Here is a 21,649-nt window from a genome sequence, read left to right as displayed (position 1 = left end):
AAAAAATTGCATCACACTAATATGAATCCCCTGCGATCATGAGAACTGCACCCTGCAATGCTTCTGTGAATGGAGTGGTGGTGGCCATGCATGACCATCGCTCTATTTACTTCTATGGCACGGATAGAGATTGCTGAGCACATCGATCTCTGCCTATTCCACAGAAGTGAATGGAGTGATGGTTGAAAACGTGCACCACTGCTACATTCCCTGGGGCATTTGGGGACATAGTTCTAGGGACTTGTATGCTGCCAGCGGTCGGACCCCAATGTTCAGTTACTTAGCCCCTACCAAGTGGATTGGGATTATATGTCTTTGGCGATAAAGCCCCTTTAATACATAAATTATACAGTAGAGGGCCCGGTACCGTACTTTGGGGTACACCACTTAAAGCCAAGAACTAGTCCAAGTAAGAAACATTGACCACAATTCTCTGCATATGAACATTAAGGAACTTTTCAAACCTATCAAGGGGTTATCCAGGCAGCGCCTGTGGGAAAACATCGGGGTTGGAGCGGAAGCCACTGCTCTGTCCTGTATAGTGGCCGGCACTTGTAATTGCAGGCTAGGGTTCCACTGATTTCAATGAAAGCTCCGCTTGCAGTTTCAAGCGCCGGCCACTACACAGAGGTTGGAGCAGCGGCTTCTACTCCGACTCTGGTGTATCCTGGTGGGTGCTGCCTGGTAACTCCTTTAAAGTCCTAATACATCTTTTTTTTACAGATTAGCCGTCTATGAAGGAGTTTATATGCCAGCCATTCTCTTCTTAACTATTGTGATTAGAGATGAGCGAGTATACTCGCTAAGGCTAACTACTCGAGCGAGTAGTGCCTTAGCCGAGTATCCTCCCGCTCGTCTGTAAAGATTCGGGGGGCCAGAGGGGGGCGGGGAGCGGCAGGCGGGGAGTGGGGAGGAACGGAGGGGAGATCCCTCTCTCCTCTCTCCCCCCCGCTCCTCCCTGCTCACCACCGCAACTCACCTGTCACCTGCGCCGGCAGCCGAATCTTTACAGGCGAGCGGGAGGATACTCGGCTAAGGCACTACTCGCTCATCTCTAATTGTGATACTTTTTAGTATAGGGCTGCATTATACCTTCTGTTCTTCTCTCTACAGATTAGTCATGGACTGGCTTGGGGTCTTCACATTGCTGACCTTCACTCTGGGAGTCTGCGGTAAGCTCTCAGCCTTTATATTCTAACAACATTTGGTTTACAGATCTTTTTTACATCCATTTTTTGTCTGGAAACATATAATTCTGTAGATTATTTTAGATCTCACTGATACGTGATTTACAGCCAAAGATATCGAGAGCAAAAATTTAAGACCGTTTCTTAACCCCTCAAGGCCTCGTTCAGACAAGCGTGTTTTTAGCCAATAGGTTCCTATAGAAGCGTTCACATGGACGATTGTTAGATGCTCTGATACAGCGCGTTTAACAAAGAGAGGACATGCGAGCAAACTCACATGTCGGCTCCGAGGTGCGCTAAGATAAGACATGTCCCATCCTTGCTGCGTGTTTTTCATTCTCCTATGGGGACCTTGAAAGCACGCAGCACACGTCTCGGATTGTGTGAACGGGCGACTTCACGGAGCTTAAAGTCGCCCGTTCACGTGATCCTTTCAGGACTATAGCAGCATGAAACAAACGCTTGTCTGAACGAGGCCCAAGATCCAGGCTGTTTTGTATCTTAAGTACCAGACACTTTTTAGGGATTTTACCCATGTGGTTGTTTACTGCCCTAGTTTTGTCCTTCGGCTACCAAAATTATTATTGGTCCTTTTTTTCCCCGCGACATATAGGGCTATTTTTTATATTTTTTTCACTGACTTTTTTTTCCCATTTTTTAGTTTTATAGGGGGTAAAAAGCTAAAAAAAAAAAAAAAAAAAGATTTTTTTAAACATTTCTAGTTGCTCTTTTTCAATAAGTATATTTACGCTTAAAGTACAGGAATGGGTTCCTGATTTTGTTCAGGACGTTTTGGATTACAGGATGCATACGGTGACGGTTTCGGTTGGTGACGGCTTTGGGTCATTTTCTTTTTTATGCATATATTTTTATTTTATTCTGTAATTTTCTTTTACATATTTTTGTAACCATTTTTTTTACCATCTATGACCCCCACAATGTCATATAGGACCTCTGGCAGTAATTTACATGGTCTTTTTTTTTTATTATTACACACTTTTCCACTGTAGTTGGGGCATCCATAGGAGCTGCATCCAAAGGAGCCCCAGTTACAGGGGAAAACATCCCCCTGTAATGACAATAGTCACTGGCAGAGTTGATCAGTGTCTGCTAGGACCCTGCAGCTCTGCTGTGACAGGGATCTCCTGGTGATCATGTGATCGCCGCGGCACTTAGTGGAAGTTATCATTCTACTTTCACTTCTTAGTACATAGCACACATTGAGCGCTATGTACATGGGAAAGGAGATGGCAGAGGTGGTTGAAAGTCGCTTCTCCCTTCACCTCCAGGTTCTCATCTGAGAACTCGGCCTGGTTCCTGCTTGATTTTAGCAGCAGAGACTTTAATCCCGTGCCGTATTTTTGCTGTCAGCGGGGATTAAACCCCAGGACCAAGAGCTGTAAATTAACTGTGCTTGGTCCTTAAGGGGTTAAAGGAACGCTACAAAACACAGTAATTATAAGGGCTCCTCACACGAACATACGTTCGCCCGTATATTAACATGAATGAATTTTTGCTACAGATGACTCCCGACGTTAATTGGCATATTTAACCCGTTTAGGACCAGCCACAGTAAATTTATGGTGGCTGGTCCTGGGCGTAGAGCACCGCCGATAGTAAAATTATGGCGGTGCTCTAAGTCTCCTGCCTCTGCAATCAGTCAGAGACAGGAACGGGTTATCAGCTGTTAGTGACAGCTGATAACCTGGAGCAGGAGGCAGGAGGGGTTTTTAACCCTTCCCGCCTCCTGCTTCCCCAATATACAGTGCTCAATGAGCACTGTATGGGGAAAGTGAAAGTAAGATGTACTTTCACTACGGGAGCCTCGGGGGGTCATGTGACCTCCTGGGATTCCCTGTACTGCAGAGCTGGAGGGTCAGACTAGACCCTGGCAGCTCTGCAGGTGACTAATGTCACCACAGGGGTTGCTTTCCCCCGTAACTAGGGCTCCTATGGACGCCCCAGCTACAGTGGGAAAGTGTCAAATAAAGAAAAAAAAATATGTGAATGTCCCCCAGAGGTCTTATATGACGTCATGGGGGACACAGATAGTAAAAAACACAATTACATACATAAGTAAAACAAAACAACAGAATAAAACAACAATACATACATAAGAAAGAGAATAACACAAAGCAGACGCCAACAAAAACCGGCGCCGTTTGCGCCCTGTAAACCCAAACCATACATACTATATATCAAAATGTCCAAAACAAATAGAGGAACCCATTCCCATACTTTATTTTAGTGTAAATATAAAAATAATTTTAAAAAAATATATAAATGTTTTTTACCCCCAATAAAACTAAAAAACGGAAAAAAAAGTCAGTGAAAAGCATATAAAAAAATACTCCTATATGTCACAGAAAAAAAACGCTGCAAAAATAATTTTGGTAGCTAAAGGAAAAAAAAACAGAGCAGTAAAACCGCCACATGGGTAAAATCCCTAAAAAGTGTCTGGTCCTTAAGGTACAAAACAGCTTGGTCCTTAACCCCTTAGTGACGGAGCTTTTTTGCTTTTTTTCCATTTTTGTTTTTTCCTACTCCCTTTTAAAAAATCGTAGTTCCTTAATTTATCCATCGACGTCGCTGTATGAAGGCTTGTTTTTTGCGGGATGAGTTGTATTTTTCACTGGCACTATTTATTGTACCATATAATTTACTGAAAAACTTTTAAAAAATTCTAAGCGGAGAGTAATGGAAAAAAAAAAAGACATTCCACCATCTTTCGGTGCGTCATTTTCTACGGCGCACAAACTGCAACAAAAACGACCTGATATTTTTATTCAATGGGTCAGTATGATTACTACGATACCAAACTTATATAGTATTGTTTTTGCTGTAGTACTTGTATTTTTTTTTTTAAGATATTTAATTTTTTTCAATTATTTTCTGTGGTCATTTTGTGCGCGCGATAACTTTTTTATTTTTCCGTCGACGTAGTTAAGCAAGGCTCATTTTTTGCGGGATGTCCTGTAATTTCCGATAGTATCAATTTGGAATACATACGACTTTTTGATCGCTTTTTATTGCGTTTTTTCTGGGAGACAGGGTAACTAAAAAAGTGTATTTCTGGCGTTCTTTTTTTTTTTTTTCGGACGACGCTCACCGTGCAGAAAAAAATAATGCACTACTTTGATAGATCGGACTTTTACAGACGCGGCGATACCAAATACATATTTTTATTTTATGATTTAGATTTTTTAATAATAGATATGGCAAAAGGGGGGTGATTTAAACTTTTATAACTTTTTTTTTTAACAATTAAAAAAACTTTATTGATTTTTTTTAAACTTTACTTTGAAGTCCCCCTGGGGGACTTTGACATGCGATGCTTTGATCGCTCCTGCAGTTTGACGTAATGCTATAGCATTACGTCATACTGCTTTTTGACAGGCAGTCTATCAAGCCACCCTGTGTGGATGGCTTGATAGGCAGTCTGTTAAGGCAGCCCTGGGGCCATTCATTAGGCCCCCGGCTGCCATGACACCTGCACGGCTCCCCCGATCTCACCGCGGGGGGGCCGTGCGGGACCCCCGAACAGCGTTCGGGGGATTTAAATGCCGCTGTCAGAATTGACAGCGGCATTTAAAGGGTTAATAGCCGAGCGCGGCTATTGCCCGCGGATGTCAGCTGTAATAAACAGCTGACGCCTGCGCTGTATGGAGGGAAATAGCGCCGCTACCTCCCTCCATACACGTCCTGCAACAGCAGGACGTAGTTTTACGATAGCGCTGTCACTAAGGGGTTGTCCCACGATAGCAAGTGGGGTTAAGCACTTCTGTATGGCCATATTAATGCACTTTGTAATATACATCGTGCATTAAATATTGGCCATACAGAAGTTATATACTTACCCCCTCCGGTGCTGGCGTCCCCGTCTCCGGCATGCGCAGAAGCCCTGTGCCGCGTGAGCACGCCCCTTCAGCGCAAGCGCGTCTAATCCAGGGAGAAGGCGGCTTTGGTAGTTGCCATGGAGACGGGGACGCCAGCACCGGAGGGGGTAAGTATATAACTTCTGTATGCCCAATAGTTAATGCATGATATATATTAGAAAGTGCATTAATATGGCCATACAAAAGTGTATAACCCCACTTGCTATCGCGGGACAACCCCTTTAAGGGGTTAAAGCCATTCTTTCAGGGGAGCTGCTGCGTATATGTTAAAATATACACTGAACTGATACCAAGCAATTATCGGAATAAAATGCTTGGAATGACAATTACTTCTTTTCTCAGCGATGTTAGCAGGGTGACTCCCCACCCTCCCTTTTCTACAGCTGCCATAGTAGTCTATGAGCTGCGTTCACAGCAAAGATAGGTCAAGACTAGAGATGAGCGAACACCAAAATGTTCGGGTGTTCGTTATTCGTAACGAACTTCCCGTGATGCTCGAGGGTTCGTTTCGAACAACGAACCCCATTGAAGTCAATGGGCGACCGGAACATTTTTGTATTTCGCCGATGCTCGCTAAGGTTTTCATGTGTGAAAATCTGGGCAATTCAGGAAAGTGATGGGAATGACACAGTGACGGATAGGGCAGGCGAGGGGCTACATGGTGGGCTGCATCTCAAGTTCACAGGTCCCACTATTAAGCCACAATAGCGGCAAGAGTGCCCCCCCCCCCCCCCCACTGTCAGCATAAAGATCGTCCTCCTCTGGCACAGCTGTAACAGCTGTAGCAGAGAAGAACGATGTTTGCCCATTGAATTCAATGGAGCGGCAATACAGCCGACTCCACTGAATGCAATGGGCTGCCGGCGATCGCAGGATGAATGGTCGGAAAGGGGTTAAATATATAACCCCTTTCCTGCAATTCATCCAGAAATGTGTTACACTAAAAATATATACCGGCGTATAAGGCGACCGGGCGTATAAGACGACCCCCCAACTGTCACCTTATACGCCGGTAATACAGTGGAGCAAAGAATAAAAAGCATTACTTACGTTTTTAGATGATCTGCGGCGCTCCTGCAGGCTGTCACTCCCTCCTGGTCCACGGCAGACAAGCTTTCTCCACGAAAGACTTTAAATCCCTGCCTCCAGAAGCACATGTGCCTTCAGCCAATCACAGCCAATGACAATGATGTCATTGAATGGCTGTGATTGGCTGTGTTTCTGGAGGCGGGGATTTCAAGCCTTGAAATCCCCGCCTCCAGAAACACAGCCAATCACAGCCATTCAATGACATCATTGTCATTGGCTGTGATTGGCTGAAGGCACATGTGCTTCTGGAGGCAGGGATTTAAAGTCTTTCGTGGAGAAAGCTTGTCTGCCGTGGACCAGGAGGGAGTGACAGCCTGCAGGAGCGCCGCAGATCATCTAAAAACGTAAGTAATGCTTTTTATTCTTTGCTCCACTGTATTACCGGCGTATAAGGTGACAGTTGGGGGGTCGTCTTATACGCCCGGTCGCCTTATACGCCGGTATATATTTTTAGTGTAACACATTTCTGGATGAATTGCAGGAAAGGGGTTATATATTTAACCCCTTTCCGACCATTCATCCTGCGATCGCCGGCAGCCCATTGCATTCAGTGGAGTCGGCTGTATTGCCGGTTCCATTGAATTCAATGGGCAAACATCGTTCTTCTCTGCTACAGCTGTTACAGCTGTGCCAGAGAAGAAGGATTTGTCTTCTATATGTTCTCAATGGGGTCAGCGCTGCTGCCGCTGGCCCCATTGAGCGCATATAGAATGCATCCATAGCGAGCAGCGGGAGGGGCTGATTTCAATACTCGGGTGACACCTTATCTCCCCAGCCACTCACAGCAGGGGGGTGGTATAGGGCTTAAACGTTGCAGGGGGAAGTTGTAATGCCTTCCCTGTCTTTATATTGGCCAAAAAAAAGCGCTAACGTCTCAGGGAAGAAAGTTTAATTTACCAGAACACCGCATGGTGTTCGTTACGAATAACGAACATCCCGAACACCCTAATATTCGCACGAATAGCAAGCTCGGACGAACGCGTTCGCTCATCTCTAGTCAAGACCTATCTGTTCATGCATCGCATCAAAAAGACGGTCCAGTGGGTCCTATTTTTCGCATTTGAATATTTTGCACGGAAACAACATGTTTGTCTGAATGAAGCCATTGAAATCCAATGCGTCGCACTGGACATTTAAACATATGGAAAAACCTGCGTAAATACGGTCGTCTGAATAAGCCCCAAGTGCTGCAGAGTGTCCAGAGTGGAGCATTCCGCAGAGCAAAATCTGCATGGAAAAACAGATTGGTGTAGAGTTTGATGCGGAATTCGATGCAGAATTCCTGCCCTCATTTGAAGAGGTGGATTCCGCATCGAACATCAGCTGCTGTAATTGACATGCTGCGGATTTAAATTCTGCACCGCATGTCCATTTCCGTAGTGGAATTTTTCCAGCGTGTAAAAACGAGACTTTTAAAATCTCATTCGCTTTGAATACTGTAAATGTCACAGATTTTTCATGCGAAGGGCCCACATGGAGGATCTGCGACAAACCCTCCCTATGTAGGCAGACCCTGACTGACTTTCTCTTCCATGATAGAATTGTTTCAAGTTGACAACTGTATTCTACATTTTTTAAATTAATTTCATGTTTTCGTGTTCCTTCATGTCCTCAATGTCTTATGAATAGATTCTTGTAAAATAGGCTATAAATGGGAGACACATCACCACCTAGTGGTCATACCGAGCACATTTTTGTTTGTTTTGTGCTGTTCCTTAGCCCTTTGAAGACACAACTTGTTTTTCTATTTCCCACCTTCTAAAGATCATACATCTTTTTATTTTCCGTCCACATAGCTGTCTGAGGATCGTTTTTTGCACATTGAGTTGCATTTTTCAATGTTACTATGTAATGGATCATATACTGAAAAGCGTTTTAAAATTTCTAAGTGGAGTGAAATGGGAAAAATGCAATTGCATCATCTCATGGGATCTTGTGTTACGGCGTACACACTGCAGCAAAACTTTACTTATAGACAGGAGGATCAAAAAAAAGCACAATTCCAGCATTCTGCGTGTTTTTTTTCAGAAGACATTCACCGTGCAGTATAATACTATTTTACAAGATCAGACTGTTACAGCTGTAGTGATTCCGAATATGTTTTTCCCCTCGTCATCCTGACAGCATACACCTGGACACCTGTTGGGACAGGAAGCTGAAAATACAAAAGGCAACTCCTACCACCAGCTCACGGGATTCCCCTTGTCTTTGAACGCTGTGACAGCACTGTCACAGTGATCAGTGCCAAGCTGACTCCCCATGGGGAGTAAAGAATGCTCTGTGAGGATTGCAATGTTCTCCCATTGCTTTCACTGGGACCCACACTTCTGAAGTCCCATTGAAAGCAATGGGCTGCTGCAAGCCCTGCAGTGATTTTCAGGGAAGGGCTTTAAATATAAGCCCTTCCTTGCAAATCATCCCTAGAATGTGTTAAAAATAAAAAATAAAAAAAAACATACTCACTAGAGATGAGCGAGCACCAAAATGCTCGGGTGCTCGTTGCTCGAGTCAAACTTTTCGCAATGCTCGAGAGCTCGCTTCGAGTAACGAACCCCATTGAAGTCAATGGGCGACTCGAGCATTTTTGTATGGGACCAATGCTCTGCATAGGTCATGATTTATGAAACACTGGAAAACCTCAGAAAGTCATGGAAACACCACAGAAACGGATAGGGAAGGGCAGGGGCAGCATGCATGTCTGCATCTGAGGCTCCCAGGTCCCACTATTAAGCCAAAATGGGGGCAAGAGTCTGGCGTCACCCCCCTAACAATTTTTACTTCAGACAAATCCTCATTAGCAAGGCACACCTTAGCTAAGCACTCAACTACCTGCAACCAAGGACAATCACTGCCTGCGGGTGACACCGCTGCCTATTCCCCTGGGTTACATGCTGACATTGCTGTCCAACCCCCCCCCCCCCCCCCCGCCGCATGATCCTGGGTCCACAGCGCACCCAAAAGCTTCCCTGAGCCGCGTTCAGCTGCCCTCATGCCACATGCTTGCTTCATAGCCACACCACCCTCATGTCTATTTATAGATGAGTAATAGATGAGGTGAACCCAAAGGCACACACTGCAGAGGGTTGGCAGGCCGAGGTAGCGACCCTCTGTGAAAGTGTGGGCGATAGCCCACGATGCTATTGAGAATTGATGATAAATTGACGTACGATCATCATTCCAATCCCGTGCCACCTCCGTCACAAAATTGTCAGGAGCCGCAAACGTGGACATAAAGGGGACTCAGGTGCCAGCACTTCTACACATCTCCACAATGCAGCAATAGTCTGTGTGGGAAGCACACTACCCAAGTCAGTCAGTATATTAATGCCAGACAAGTAAAACAACACAATGGGAAGTCTTTGTGCACTCACAGCATAGGCGAGCCCAAGGAACTCAAACATGGTATTACACATGGGGAACTCAGAGTGCCCAAACATGGCAGAGTTTCACCCTGCTAAGGGCCTCGGCCTACTTTTCTGCCCTAGTCAGTCAGTGTATTTGTGTTAGACAGGTAAAACACCGCTATGGGAAATCTTTGTGCACTCACAGCATAGGCGAGCCAAAGGAACCCAAGGAAAGTAATAAACATAAAGCAATTACAGTGCCCAAACAAGGCAGCCTTTCACTCCGCCGAGGACCTCTGCCCACACCCTCAGCAATCGTGGGCATAAAGCGGACTCCGATGCTAGTAGAGCAGTGAACGTCTCATTAATGCAGTAACGCTCCTTTTGTTTGGCCCAAACCAGTGCCTCAGATAACTGTGGTAACACGAGAGAAAACACATGTTGCCCAGTGCTGATCCTATGACCCCAAGCAGTAGGAGGAGGTGGCATAACAAGGCCAAGAAACCATGACCAGGACCCACTATAGTCTGTCTGGGAAGTATGTGAGTGGGCCCTGGGTCAGGCTCGGTCCCAGCCTCCACCTTGTGTGACCCAAGGTGCCCTGAGTTACTTAGCAATGGGAAATCCATGTGTCCGCACACAATTCATTCTGTGTAGGTGTCAGTTAGCTCAACACCGCAATGGAAAAGTCTTTGAGTTCCTTGGGCTTTACTATGCTGTCGGTGCACAAAGATGGTATTACACAGGAAGAAATCAGAGTGCCCAAAACATGGGAGAGTTTCACCCCGGCAAGGACCTTGGCCTCGCCCCACATTTCTGCCCTAGTCAGTCAGTGTATTTGTACCAGATAGGTAAAGCACCGCAATGGGAAATCTTTGTGCGCCCATAGTATAGGCAGATCCCTGTAACATTCCTGTAGCAAAGGTATAGGCAGACCCCAGTAACATTCCTGTAGCAGAAGTATAGGCGGACCCCTGAAACATTGGGGTACCATGAGTGTAGGCGAAGTCCAGAAAAATTAGTTAGATAACAGTATAGGCGAGGGCCTGAATAATTGGTGTACCAAGAGTACAAGTGTACCCCTGAAAAATTGCAAGGGCAGGTGAGCCAGAAACATTTTTTAAAGATACAGCTCGCTGTTACTTAATTTGTAACAGAGCCTGGAGGCAGCCCTGTGAAAAAAAATTGGTTTCTGTTAAAGTATCAATACTTTTGAAACTTTGAAAAATTGTAAAAAAATTATAAGCAGAGCCTTTTGGGCCGCAGAAAAGTTGGCAGTTCAGCGTGATGACATGCTGTTTTAGGAGGAGGAGTAATAATATCCAAGAGTGATTGACAAAGCTAATTCCCCCTTTTTTTCCGGTGATAGAGAATGTTTTTTTCTTCGGTTGCAGCGAAAAGAATCTTTAGATTTCACTGCTTTCCGCCGGTGGAGTAGAGAAGTCTGGGGAAATCGAGGCTTTGTTCATCTTTATGAGTGTAAGCATGTCGGCACTGGCAGTTGACAGGCGGGTACGCTTATCAATGATGATTCCCCCAGCTGCACTAAACCCCCCCTTCTGACAAGGCACTAGCGGCAGGGCAGGCCAGCACCTCCAGGGCATGCAGCGCAAGTTCGTGTCATGTGTCCAGCTTTGAAACCCAATAGTTGTATGGAGCAGAGGCATCACGGAGGACTGTGGTACGATCGGCTACGTACTCCCTCACCATCTTTTTACAGTGCTCCCTCCGACTTAGCCGTGACTAGGGAGTGGAGGCACTGTCTTGCTGGGGAGCCATAAAGCTGGCAAAGGCCTTGGAGAGTGTTCCCCTGCCTGCGCTGGACATGCTGCCTGATCCCTGCGTCTTCTGCCGCTAGCGCTGTCAGATGGGAAATTTAGCATCACTTTTTCCACCAGGGCCCCTGTGGTATTGCATCACTCTCGTACCCTTTTCCTCTTCAGGAATGAGAGTTGAAAGGTTCTCCTTATACCGTGGGTCGAGAAGGGTGTACACTAGAGATGAGCGAACACCAAAATGTTCGGGTGTTCGTTATTCGAAACGAACTTCCCGCGATGTTCGAGGGTTCGTTTCGAATAACGAACCCCATTGAAGTCAATGGGCGACCAGAACATTTTTGTATTTCGCCGATGCTCGCTAAGGTTTTCATGTGTGAAAATCTGGGCAATTCAACAAAGTGATGGGAACGACACAGCAACGGATAGGGCAGGCGAGGGGCTACGTGTTGGGCTGCATCTCAAGTTCACAGGTTCCACTATTAAGCCACAATAGCGGCAAGAGTGGCCCCCCCCCTCCCAAAAACTTTTACTTCTGAAAAGCCCTCATTAGCATGGCATACCTTTGCTAAGCACTACACTAGCTACAACAAAGCACAATCACTGCCTGGATGACACTCTGCTGCCACTTCTCCTGGGTTACATGCTGACCAACCGCCCCCCCTCCCCCCCACAGCGCACACCAAAGTGTCCCTGCGCAGCCTTCAGCTGCCCTCATGCTACACCACGCTCATGTCTATTTAGAAGTGCGTCTGCCATGAGGAGGAACCGCAGGCACACACTGCAGAGGGTTGGCACGGCTAGGCAGCGACCCTCTTTAAAAGGGGCGGGGCGATAGCCCACAATGCTGTACAGAAGCAATGAGAAATAGAATCCTGTGCCACCGCCATCAGGAGCTGCACACGTGGGCATAGCAATGGGGAACCTATGTGCCACACACTATTCATTCTGTCAAGGTGTCTGCATGCCCCAGTCAGACTGGTAATATGTACCTTAACAGTAACCGCGTTGGTGGTAATGTGGTGGTGACTGCGGACCTAGTAGCGCGGTTTTATTTTGTTGGTTTTCGGAATGTGGCCAGGATTAAGTGGGCCGTGGCGGGGGGATGGTGGGGGGGCGCTCTTGTAGTGTCGGTAAAGGTGAAATTCTTGGACTGCCACCAGACGAACCAATGCAAAGGCATTTGCCAAGAATGTTTTCCCTGTTGGAGGAGGAGGGGGATGTTTTTGAGGCACTACGTGTCCTCTCCACGTGTCCGTGGTTATATGCACCTTAACAGTAACCGCGTTGGTGGTAATGTGGTGGTGACTGCGGACCTAGTAGCGCGGTTTTATTTTGTTGGTTTTCGGAATGTGGCCAGGATTAAGTGGGCCGTGGCGGGGGGATGGTGGGGGGGCGCTCTTGTAGTGTCGGTAAAGGTGAAATTCTTGGACTGCCACCAGACGAACCAATGCAAAGGCATTTGCCAAGAATGTTTTCCCTGTTGGAGGAGGAGGGGGATGTTTTTGAGGCACTACGTGTCCTCTCCACGTGTCCGTGGTTATATGCACCTTAACAGTAACCGCGTTGGTGGGAAATGGCCTCGCCGCCATCATGTCTTTGGGAAGCCTCTGTTTCCACACCCCAGAGACATACCATTAGCAGCGGTATAGGCAGAGCCCATAATTCGTAACATTTCAGCCGTAGCATTAGGACAGGCCCCACTAACATATCACTAGCAGCATTATAGGAGGAGCGCAGTCTTCGTTCCATGTCAGCAATAGTAGCACTCAAGACAGGCCCCAGTAACAATTCCGAAGCAGCAGTATAGCGGGAGCGCAGTCTTCGTTCCATGTCAGCAATAGTAGCACTCAAGACAGGCCCCAGTAACAATTCCGAAGCAGCATTATAGCGGGAGCGCAGTCTTCGTTCCATGTCAGCAATAGTAGCACTCAAGACAGGCCCCAGTAACAATTCCGAAGCAGCAGTATAGCGGGAGCGCAGTCTTCGTTCCATGTCAGCAATAGTAGCACTCAAGACAGGCCCCAGTAACAATTCCGAAGCAGCAGTATAGCGGGAGCGCAGTCTTAGTTCCATGTCAGCAATAGTAGCACTCAAGACAGGCCCCAGTAACAATTCCGAAGCAGCAGTATAGCGGGAGCGCAGTCTTCGTTCCATGTCAGCAATAGTAGCACTCAAGACAGGCCCCAGTAACAATTCCGAAGCAGCAGTATAGCGGGAGCGTAGTCTTCGTTCCATGTCAGCAATAGTAGCACTCAAGACAGGCCCCAGTAACAATTCTGAAGCAGCAGTATAGTGGGAGCGCAGTCTTAGTTCCATTTCAGTAGCCTTAGTATAGCCAAGGCCCAAGTTACATTTATGTAGCTAAAGTGTAGGCCAACCCCACACACACTTCTGTACCATGAGTGCAGGCGAAGAACATACAAATTGCTATGATTACACTGTAGGTGAGGGCCCCAAAAAATTGGTGTACCAACAGTACTAATGTACCTCAGTAAACATTGGCCATGCCCAACCAAGATGGCAGGTGAAACCCATTAATCGCTTTGGTTAATGTGGCTTAAGTAGTAACTAGGCCTGGAGGCTGCCCAGTTTAACGAAAAATTGGTTCAAGTTAACGTTTCAACGCTTTTAAGAGCATTGAAACATCTAAAAATTGTTTAGAAAAATTAGATGAGTGAGCCTTGTGGCCCTAAGAAAAATTGCCCGTTCAGCGTGATTACGTGAGGTTTCAGGAGGAGGAGCAGGAGGAGGAGGAGGAATATTAGACACAGATTGATGAAGCAGAAATGTCCCCGTTTTGGATGGTGAGAGAGAACGTAGCTTCCATCCGCGGGTGCAGCCTACGTAATGCTTACGTATCGCTGCTGTCCGCTGGTGGAGAAGAGAAGTCTGGGGAAATCCAGGCTTTGTTCATCTTGATGAGTGTTAGCCTGTCGGCACTGTCGGTTGACAGGCGGGTACGCTTATCTGTCATGATTCCCCCAGCCGCACTAAACACCCTCTCCGACAAGACGCTAGCCGCAGGACAAGCAAGCACCTCCAGGGCATACAGCGCTAGTTCAGGCCACGTGTCCAGCTTCGGCACCCAGTAGTTGTAGGTGGCAGAGGCGTCACGGAGGACGGTCGTGCGATCGGCTACGTACTCCCTCACCATCCTTTTACAGTGCTCCCGCCGACTCAGCCTTGACTGGGGAGCGGTGACACAGTCTTGGTGGGGAGCCATAAAGCTGTCCAGGCCCTTAAAGACTGTTGCACTGCCTGGGATGTACATGCTGCTCGATCTCCGCACCTCCCCTGCTACCTTGCCCTCGGTACTGCGCCTTCTGCCACTAGCGCTGTCGGCTGGGAATTTTACAATCAGCTTGTCCGCAAGGGTCCTGTGGTATAGCAACACTCTCGAACCCCTTTCCTCTTCGGGAATGAGAGTGGGCAGGTTCTCCTTATAGCGTGGGTCGAGCAGTGTGTACACCCAGTAATCCGTTGTGGCCAGAATGCGTGCAACGCGAGGGTCACGAGAAAGGCATCCTAACATGAAGTCAGCCATGTGTGCCAGGGTACCTGTACGCAACACATGGCTGTCTTCACTAGGAAGATCACTGCCAGGATCCTCCTCCTCCTCCTCCTCCTCCTCAGGCCATACACGCTGAAAGGATGACAGGCAATCAGCCGGTGTACCGTCAGCAGCGGGCCAAGCTGTCTCTTCCCCCTCCTCCTCATCCTCCTCATGCTCCTCCTCCTCCTCCTGTACGCGCTGAGAAATAGACAGGAGGGTGCCCTGACTATCCAGCGGCATACTGTCTTCCACCGCCCCCGTTTCCGAGCGCAAAGCAGCTGCCTTTATGGTTTGCAGGGAATTTCTCAAGATGCATAGCAGAGGAATGGTGACGCTAATGATTGTAGCATCGCCGCTCACCTCCTGGGTAGACTCCTCAAAATTACCAAGGACATGGCAGATGTCTGCCAACCAGGCCCACTCTTCTGAAAGGAATTGAGGAGGCTGACTCCCACTGCGCCGCCCATGTTGGAGTTGGTATTCGACTATAGCTCTACGCTGTTCATAGAGCCTGGCCAACATGTGGAGCGTAGAGTTCCACCGTGTGGGCACATCGCACAGCAGTCGGTGCACTGGCAGCTTAAAGTGATGTTGCAGGGTGCGCAGGGTGGCAGCGTCCGTGTGGGACTTGCGGAAATGTGCGCAGAGCCGGCGCGCCTTTACGAGCAGATCTGACAAGCGTGGGTAGCTTTTCAGAAAGCGCTGAACCACCAAATTAAAGACGTGGGCCAGGCATGGCACGTGCGTGAGGCTGTCGAGCTGCAGAGCCGCCACCAGGTTACGGCCATGGTCACACACGACCATGCCCGGTTGGAGGCTCAGCGGCGCAAACCAGTGGTCGGTCTGCTGTGTCAGACCCTGCAGCAGTTCGTGGGCCGTGTGCCTCTTATCGCCTAAGCTGAGTAGTTTCAGCACGGCCTGCTGACGCTTGCCCACCGCTGTGCTGCCACACCGCGCGACACCGACTGCTGGCGACATGCTGCTGCTAACACATCTTGATTGCGAGACAGAGGAGGAGGAGGAGGAGGAGGGTGCTTTAGTGGAGGAAGCATACACCTCCGCAGATACCACCACCGAGCTGGGGCCCGCAATTCTGGGGGTGGGTAGGACGTGAGCGGTCCCAGGCTCTGACTCTGTCCCAGCCTCCACTAAATTCACCCAATGTGCCGTCAGGGAGATGTAGTGGCCCTGCCCGCCTGTGCTTGTCCACGTGTCCGTTGTTAAGTGGACCGTGGCAGTAACCGCGTTGGTGAGGACGCGTACAATGTTGCGGGAGACGTGGTCGTGCAGGGCTGGGACGGCACATCGGGAAAAGTAGTGGCGACTGGGAACTGAGTAGCGCGGGGCCGCCGCCTCCATGATACTTTTGAAGGACTCCGTTTCCACAACCCTATACGACAGCATCTCAAGGCTGATGAATTTTGCTATGCGGACGGTTAACGTTTGAGCGTGCGGGTGCGTGGCGGCGTAGTTGCGCTTGCGCTCCCACAGTTGCGCAAGCGACGGCTGGACGGTGCGCTGAACTACACTGCTGGATGGGGCCGAGGACAGCGGAGATGAGGGTGTGGGTGCAGGCCATGAGGCGGTAGTGCCTGTGTCCTGAGAGGGGGGTTGCATCTCAGTGGCAGGTTGGGGCACAGGGGGAGAGGCAGGGGTGCAAACCGGAGGCGCTGAACAGCCTTCGTCCCACCTTGTGGGGTGCTTGGCCATCATATGTCTGCGCATGGTGGTGGTGGTGAGGCTGTTGGTGTTGGCTCCCCGGCTGAGCTTTGCGCGACAAAGGTTGCACACCACTGTTCGTCGGTCGTCAGGCGTCTCTGTGAAAAACTGCCAGACCTTAGAGCACCTCGGCCTCTGCAGGGTGGCATGGCGCAAGGGGGCGCTTTGGGAAACAGTTGGTGGATTATTCGGTCTGGCCCTGCCTCTACCCCTGGCCACCGCACTGCCTCTTGCAACCTACCCTGCTGATGCCCTTGACTCCCCCTCTGAAGACCTGTCCTCCTGAGTAAGCGTTGCACACCAGGTGGGGTCAGTCACCTCATCGTCCTGCTGCTCTTCCTCCGAATCCTCTGTGCGCTGCTCCCTCGGACTTACTGCCCTTACTACTACCTCACTGCAAGACAACTGTGTCTGATCGTCATCGTCCTCCTCACCCACAGAAAGTTGTTGAGACAGTTGGCGGAAGTCCCCAGCCTCTTCCCCCGGACCCCGGGAACTTTCGAATGGTTGGGCATCAGTGACGATAAACTCCTCTGGTGGGAGAGGAACCGCTGCTGCCCAATCTAAGCAGGGGCCCGAGAACAGTTCCTGGGAGTCTTCCCGCTCCTGAGCAGGTGTCATTGTAGTGGAGTGAGGAGGCTGGGAGGAAGGAGGAGCAGCAGACAGAGGATTCGGATTTGCAGCAGTGGACGGCGCAGAACTGCGTGTTGACGATAGGTTGCTCGAAGCACTTTCTGCCATCCAGGACAGGACCTGCTCACACTGCTCATTTTCTAATAACCGTCTCCCGCGTGGACCCATTAATTGGGCGATGAATGTGGGGACGCCAGAAACGTGCCTCTCTCCTAATCGCGCAGCAGTCGGCTGCGACACACCTGGATCAGGAGCTCGGCCTGTGCCCACACCCTGACTTGGCCCTCCGCGTCCTCGGCCGCGTCCACGTCCTCTAGGCCTACCCCTATCCCTCAGCATGCTGTATTACCAGTGATTTGATTTCACAGGCAGGAAATAAATTGGCGCAAGACTGCAGGCCAAATATAATTTTTTCCCTTTTTTGAAAACGAAAGGCCCCACTGCCTCTAGTGAATGAATAATCTAAGTTTAATAACTGTGCTGTGGCCCTGCTAATGTGTCACAGAACGTGAGGGTAGCAGAGTTATTATAACTCTGGCAGAGCAGGTATTTTTTTCCCAATTAAGGAAAGCAAATGGCGAAGCCAGCAGTAAACCGTAGCTGGGTGCGTCTGATTTTTAAACGTTGCACACGCAGCCGACACGTACACACAGCCCTTAGGACGGACAGAGGCAGGACAAATAGATTTTTTTTCTGTTTTTTTCCACCAAAAGGCAGCACTGCGTATATTCAATGAACATGAGAAGTTTAATAACTGTGCTGTGGCCCTGCTAATGTGTCACAGAACGTGAGGGTAGCAGAGTTATTATAACTCTGGAAGAGCAGGTATTTTTTTCCCAATTAAGGAAAGCAAATGGCGAAGCCAGCAGTAAAACGTAGCTGGGTGCGTCTGATTTTTAAACGTTGCACACGCAGCCGACACGTACACACAGCCCTTAGGACGGACAGAGGCAGGACAAATAGATTTTTTTTCTGTTTTTTTCCACCAAAAGGCAGCACTGCGTATATTCAATGAACATGAGAAGTTTAATAACTGTGCTGTGGCCCTGCTAATGTGGCACAGAACTTGAGGGTAGCAGAGTTATTATAACTCTGGCAGAGCAGGTATTTTTTTTCCAAATTAAGGAAAGCAAATGGCGAAGCCAGGAGTAAAACGTAGCTGGGTGCGTCTGATTTTTAAACGTTGCACCCGCAGCCGACACGTGTCCACCGCCCTTAGGACGGACAGAGGCAGGACAAATAGAATTTTTTTCTGTTTTTTTCCACCAAAAGGCAGCACTGCGTATATTCAATGAACATGAGAAGTTTAATAACTGTGCTGTGGCCCTGCTAATGTGGCACAGAACTTGAGGGTAGCAGAGTTATTAACTCTGGCAGAGCAGGTATTTTTTTCCCAATTAAGGAAAGCAAATGGCGAAGCCAGCAGTAAACCGTAGCTGGGTGCGTCTGATTTTTAAATGTTGCACACGCAGCCGACACGTGTCCACAGCCCTTAGGACGGACAGAGGCAGGTCAAATAGAATTTTTTTCACTTGTTTTACAAGCAAAAGGCCGCACTGCGTATATTCAATGAATAATAACTGTGTTGTGGCCCTGCCTACACAATTCTTTCCCTGCAGTATCAATGGAGGGTGCAATGCTCTGCAGAGGCGATTTTGAGAAGAAAAAAAATATGCAGCACAGCTAACAGCAGCCAGCACAGTACTGCACACGGTTAAACACTCTCCCTGCCTATGCAACACTTCTGTCCCTAATGCCGGGTGCAACGCTCTGCAGAGGCGATTTTGAGAAAAAAAAAATTGCCACTGCTAACAGCAGCCAACACACAGCTATCAGTGGCCCTAATAAGGACCTTTGGGGGTCTTGAAGCCTACACTAACTACCAATTCTTTCCCTACAGCAGCTCCGGTACAAACAGCACTGTCCCTCATCTAACTCACAAGGCATCTGAGGCGAGCCGCGGGAGGGGCCGACTTTTATATTAGGCGGACACCTGATCTCGCCAGCCACTCACTGCAGGGGGGTGGTATAGGGCTTGAACGTCACAGGGGGAAGTTGTAATGCCTTCCCTGTCTTTCAATTGGCCAGAAAAGCGCGCTAACGTCTCAGGGAAGGAAGTGAAAGTAACCCGAACACCGCATGGTGTTCGTTACGAATAACGAACATCCCGAACACCCTAATATCCGCACGGATATCAAGTTCGGACGAACACGTTCGCTCATCTCTAGTGTACACCCAGTAATCCGTGTTGGCCAGAATGCGTCTAACGCGAGGGTCGTGAGAAAGGCAGCCTAACATGAAGTCAGCCATGTGTGCCAGGGTACCAGTACGCAACACATCGCTGTGCTCACTGGGAAGATGACTTTTAGGATCCTCCTCCTTCTCTTCCTCTTCCTCTTCAGCCCATACATGCTGAACAGATGAGAGGCAAGCAGCATGAGTACCATCTGCAGTGTGCCCAGCTGTCTCTTCCCCTTCTCCTCCTGCTCCTCCCCCTCCTCCTCCAAAACGCGCTGAGATATAGACATGAGGGTGGTCTGGCTATCAAGCAAAATACTGTCATCCCCGTCTCCTGTTCCAACCGGAAAGCGTCGGCCTTTATGCTTTGCAGCGAACTTCTCAGCAGGAAAAGTAGTGGGATGGTAACGCTAATGATAACGGGATGGCATTGCCGTTTACCATCTGGGTTGACTCCTCAAAGTTTCCGAGGACCTGGCAGATATCTTTCATCCATGCCCACTCCTCAGTAAAGAATTGGGGAAGTTGACTACCACTCCGCCGCCCATGTTGCAGCTGGTATTCCACTATTGCTCTACGCTGCTCATACAGCCTGGCCAATATGTGCAGCGCAGAATTCCAGGGTGTGGGAACGTCGCACAGAAGTCAATGCTCTGGCAGCTGAAACCGATGTTGCAGGGTCCTGAGGGTGGTAGCGTCCGTGGTGGACTTGCGGAAATGTGCGCAGACGTGGCGTACCTTGCCGAGCAGGTCAGACAAGTGCGGGTAGTTTTTCAGAAACCGCTGAACCGACCATGCCCCGTTGGAGGCTCAGCGGCAAAACCCAGAGGTCGGTTTGCTTTGTCAGACCCCATAACAGTTCGGGGGCCGTGTGCCTCTTTTCACCTAAGCTGATTAGTTTCAGCACAGCCTGCTGTCGCTTGCCCACCGCTGTGCTGCCACGCCACGCGATACCGACTGCTGGTGACGTGCTCACACTTCTTAATTGAGAGGTAGAGGTGGCGGAGGAGGGGAAGGGTTTGGAGGAGGTGGCATAAAACGCCGCTTATACCAGCACCGAGGTAGGACCCACTATTCTGGGTGTGGGTGGGACGTGAGCGGTCCCAGGTTCTGACTTGGTCCCAGCCTCCACCAAATTCACCCAATGTGCTGTCAGGGAGATATAGTGGCCCTGCCTGCCAGTACTTGTCCACGTGCCCGTGGTTAAGTGGACCTTCCCTGTAACTGCGTTGGTGAGGGTACGATTAATGTTGCGGGAGATGTGCTGGTGTAGGGCAGGGACAGCACACCGGGAAAAATAGTGGTGACTGCGGACCGAGTCCTGGGAGGGGGATTGGATCTGTGTGCCAGGTTGTGACACAGGGAAAGAGGCAGAGGTGTGAACTGGAGGTGGTGAATGGCCTTCATCCCACCATGTGGGGTGCTTGGCCATCATATGCCTGCGAATGCTGGTGGTGGTGAGGCTGGTAGTGGTGGCTCCCTGGCTGCTCTTGGTGCAGCACAGGTTGCACACCCCTGTTCGTCGGTCGTCCATGCTCTCACTAAAAACATCCACACCTTTGAACACCTAGCCCTCTGCATGGAGGCTTGCTGCGAGGGGGTGCTGTGAGAAACAGTTGGGGGATTATTGGCTCTGGCCCTGCCTCTCCCCCTGGCCACCCCACTGCCTCTTCCAACCTGTCCTGATGCTGCACTTGACTCCCCCTATAAAGCCCTATCTTCAGTAGGCTTAGCAAGCAAGGTGGGGTCAGTCACCTTATCGTCCAGCAGCTCTTCCTCTGAATCCTCTGTCTGTTCCTCCCTCGGATTTACTGCCCTTACAACAACCTCACTGACAGACAACTGTGTCTCATCATCTCATCAAAAAGTTCTTGAGACAGTTGCCAGAAGTCCCCAGCCTCATCACCCGGAGTCTGGGAAATTTCAAAATGTTGGGCATCGGTCACAACAAACTCCTCAGGTGGGTGAGGAACCGTTTTTTCCAGACTCAGGGCAGGGACCCGAGAACAGTTCCTGGGAGTCTGCCTGCTCAGAATCTCTCCTTTTCCTGGAGTGACGAGGCTGGGAGGAAGGAGGAGCAGCCAGAGGATTCAGAGGTGCAGTTCCTAGCCCGGTAGGAGTGGACTGCGTGGAAGACTGGGTCTTTGATACATTGCTGGACGCGTTATCCGTGATCCACGACAGGACCTGATCGCACTGCTGTGCTTGTAAT

The 21,649-nt window shown here is 49.2% G+C and overlaps 1 protein-coding gene and 1 long non-coding RNA gene across 2 annotated transcripts in view; one reads left to right on the top strand and one right to left on the bottom strand.

Moving 5' to 3' along the window:
• The window catches only part of LOC136631935 (uncharacterized), an 808,093-nt gene that overhangs the window by 440,719 nt on the left and 345,725 nt on the right, over positions 1-21,649 (bottom strand). The window lies entirely within an intron of this gene.
• LOC136631932 (IgGFc-binding protein-like) overlaps positions 1-21,649 on the top strand; it is a 173,905-nt gene that overhangs the window by 118,458 nt on the left and 33,798 nt on the right. The window contains exon 2 of the mRNA XM_066606424.1: positions 1,114-1,172. Coding sequence (XP_066462521.1) covers positions 1,121-1,172 — 52 coding nt within the window. The 5' untranslated portion in view covers positions 1,114-1,120. The remainder of the gene's footprint in view (positions 1-1,113; positions 1,173-21,649) is intronic.

The sequence above is a fragment of the Eleutherodactylus coqui genome, chromosome 6 (genome assembly GCF_035609145.1).
Source record: "Eleutherodactylus coqui strain aEleCoq1 chromosome 6, aEleCoq1.hap1, whole genome shotgun sequence".
In the NCBI taxonomy this organism is placed as follows: Eukaryota; Metazoa; Chordata; class Amphibia; order Anura; family Eleutherodactylidae; genus Eleutherodactylus; species Eleutherodactylus coqui.
Note: the sequence above shows the minus strand (reverse complement) of the source record. Positions and strands in the feature narration are given on the sequence as shown.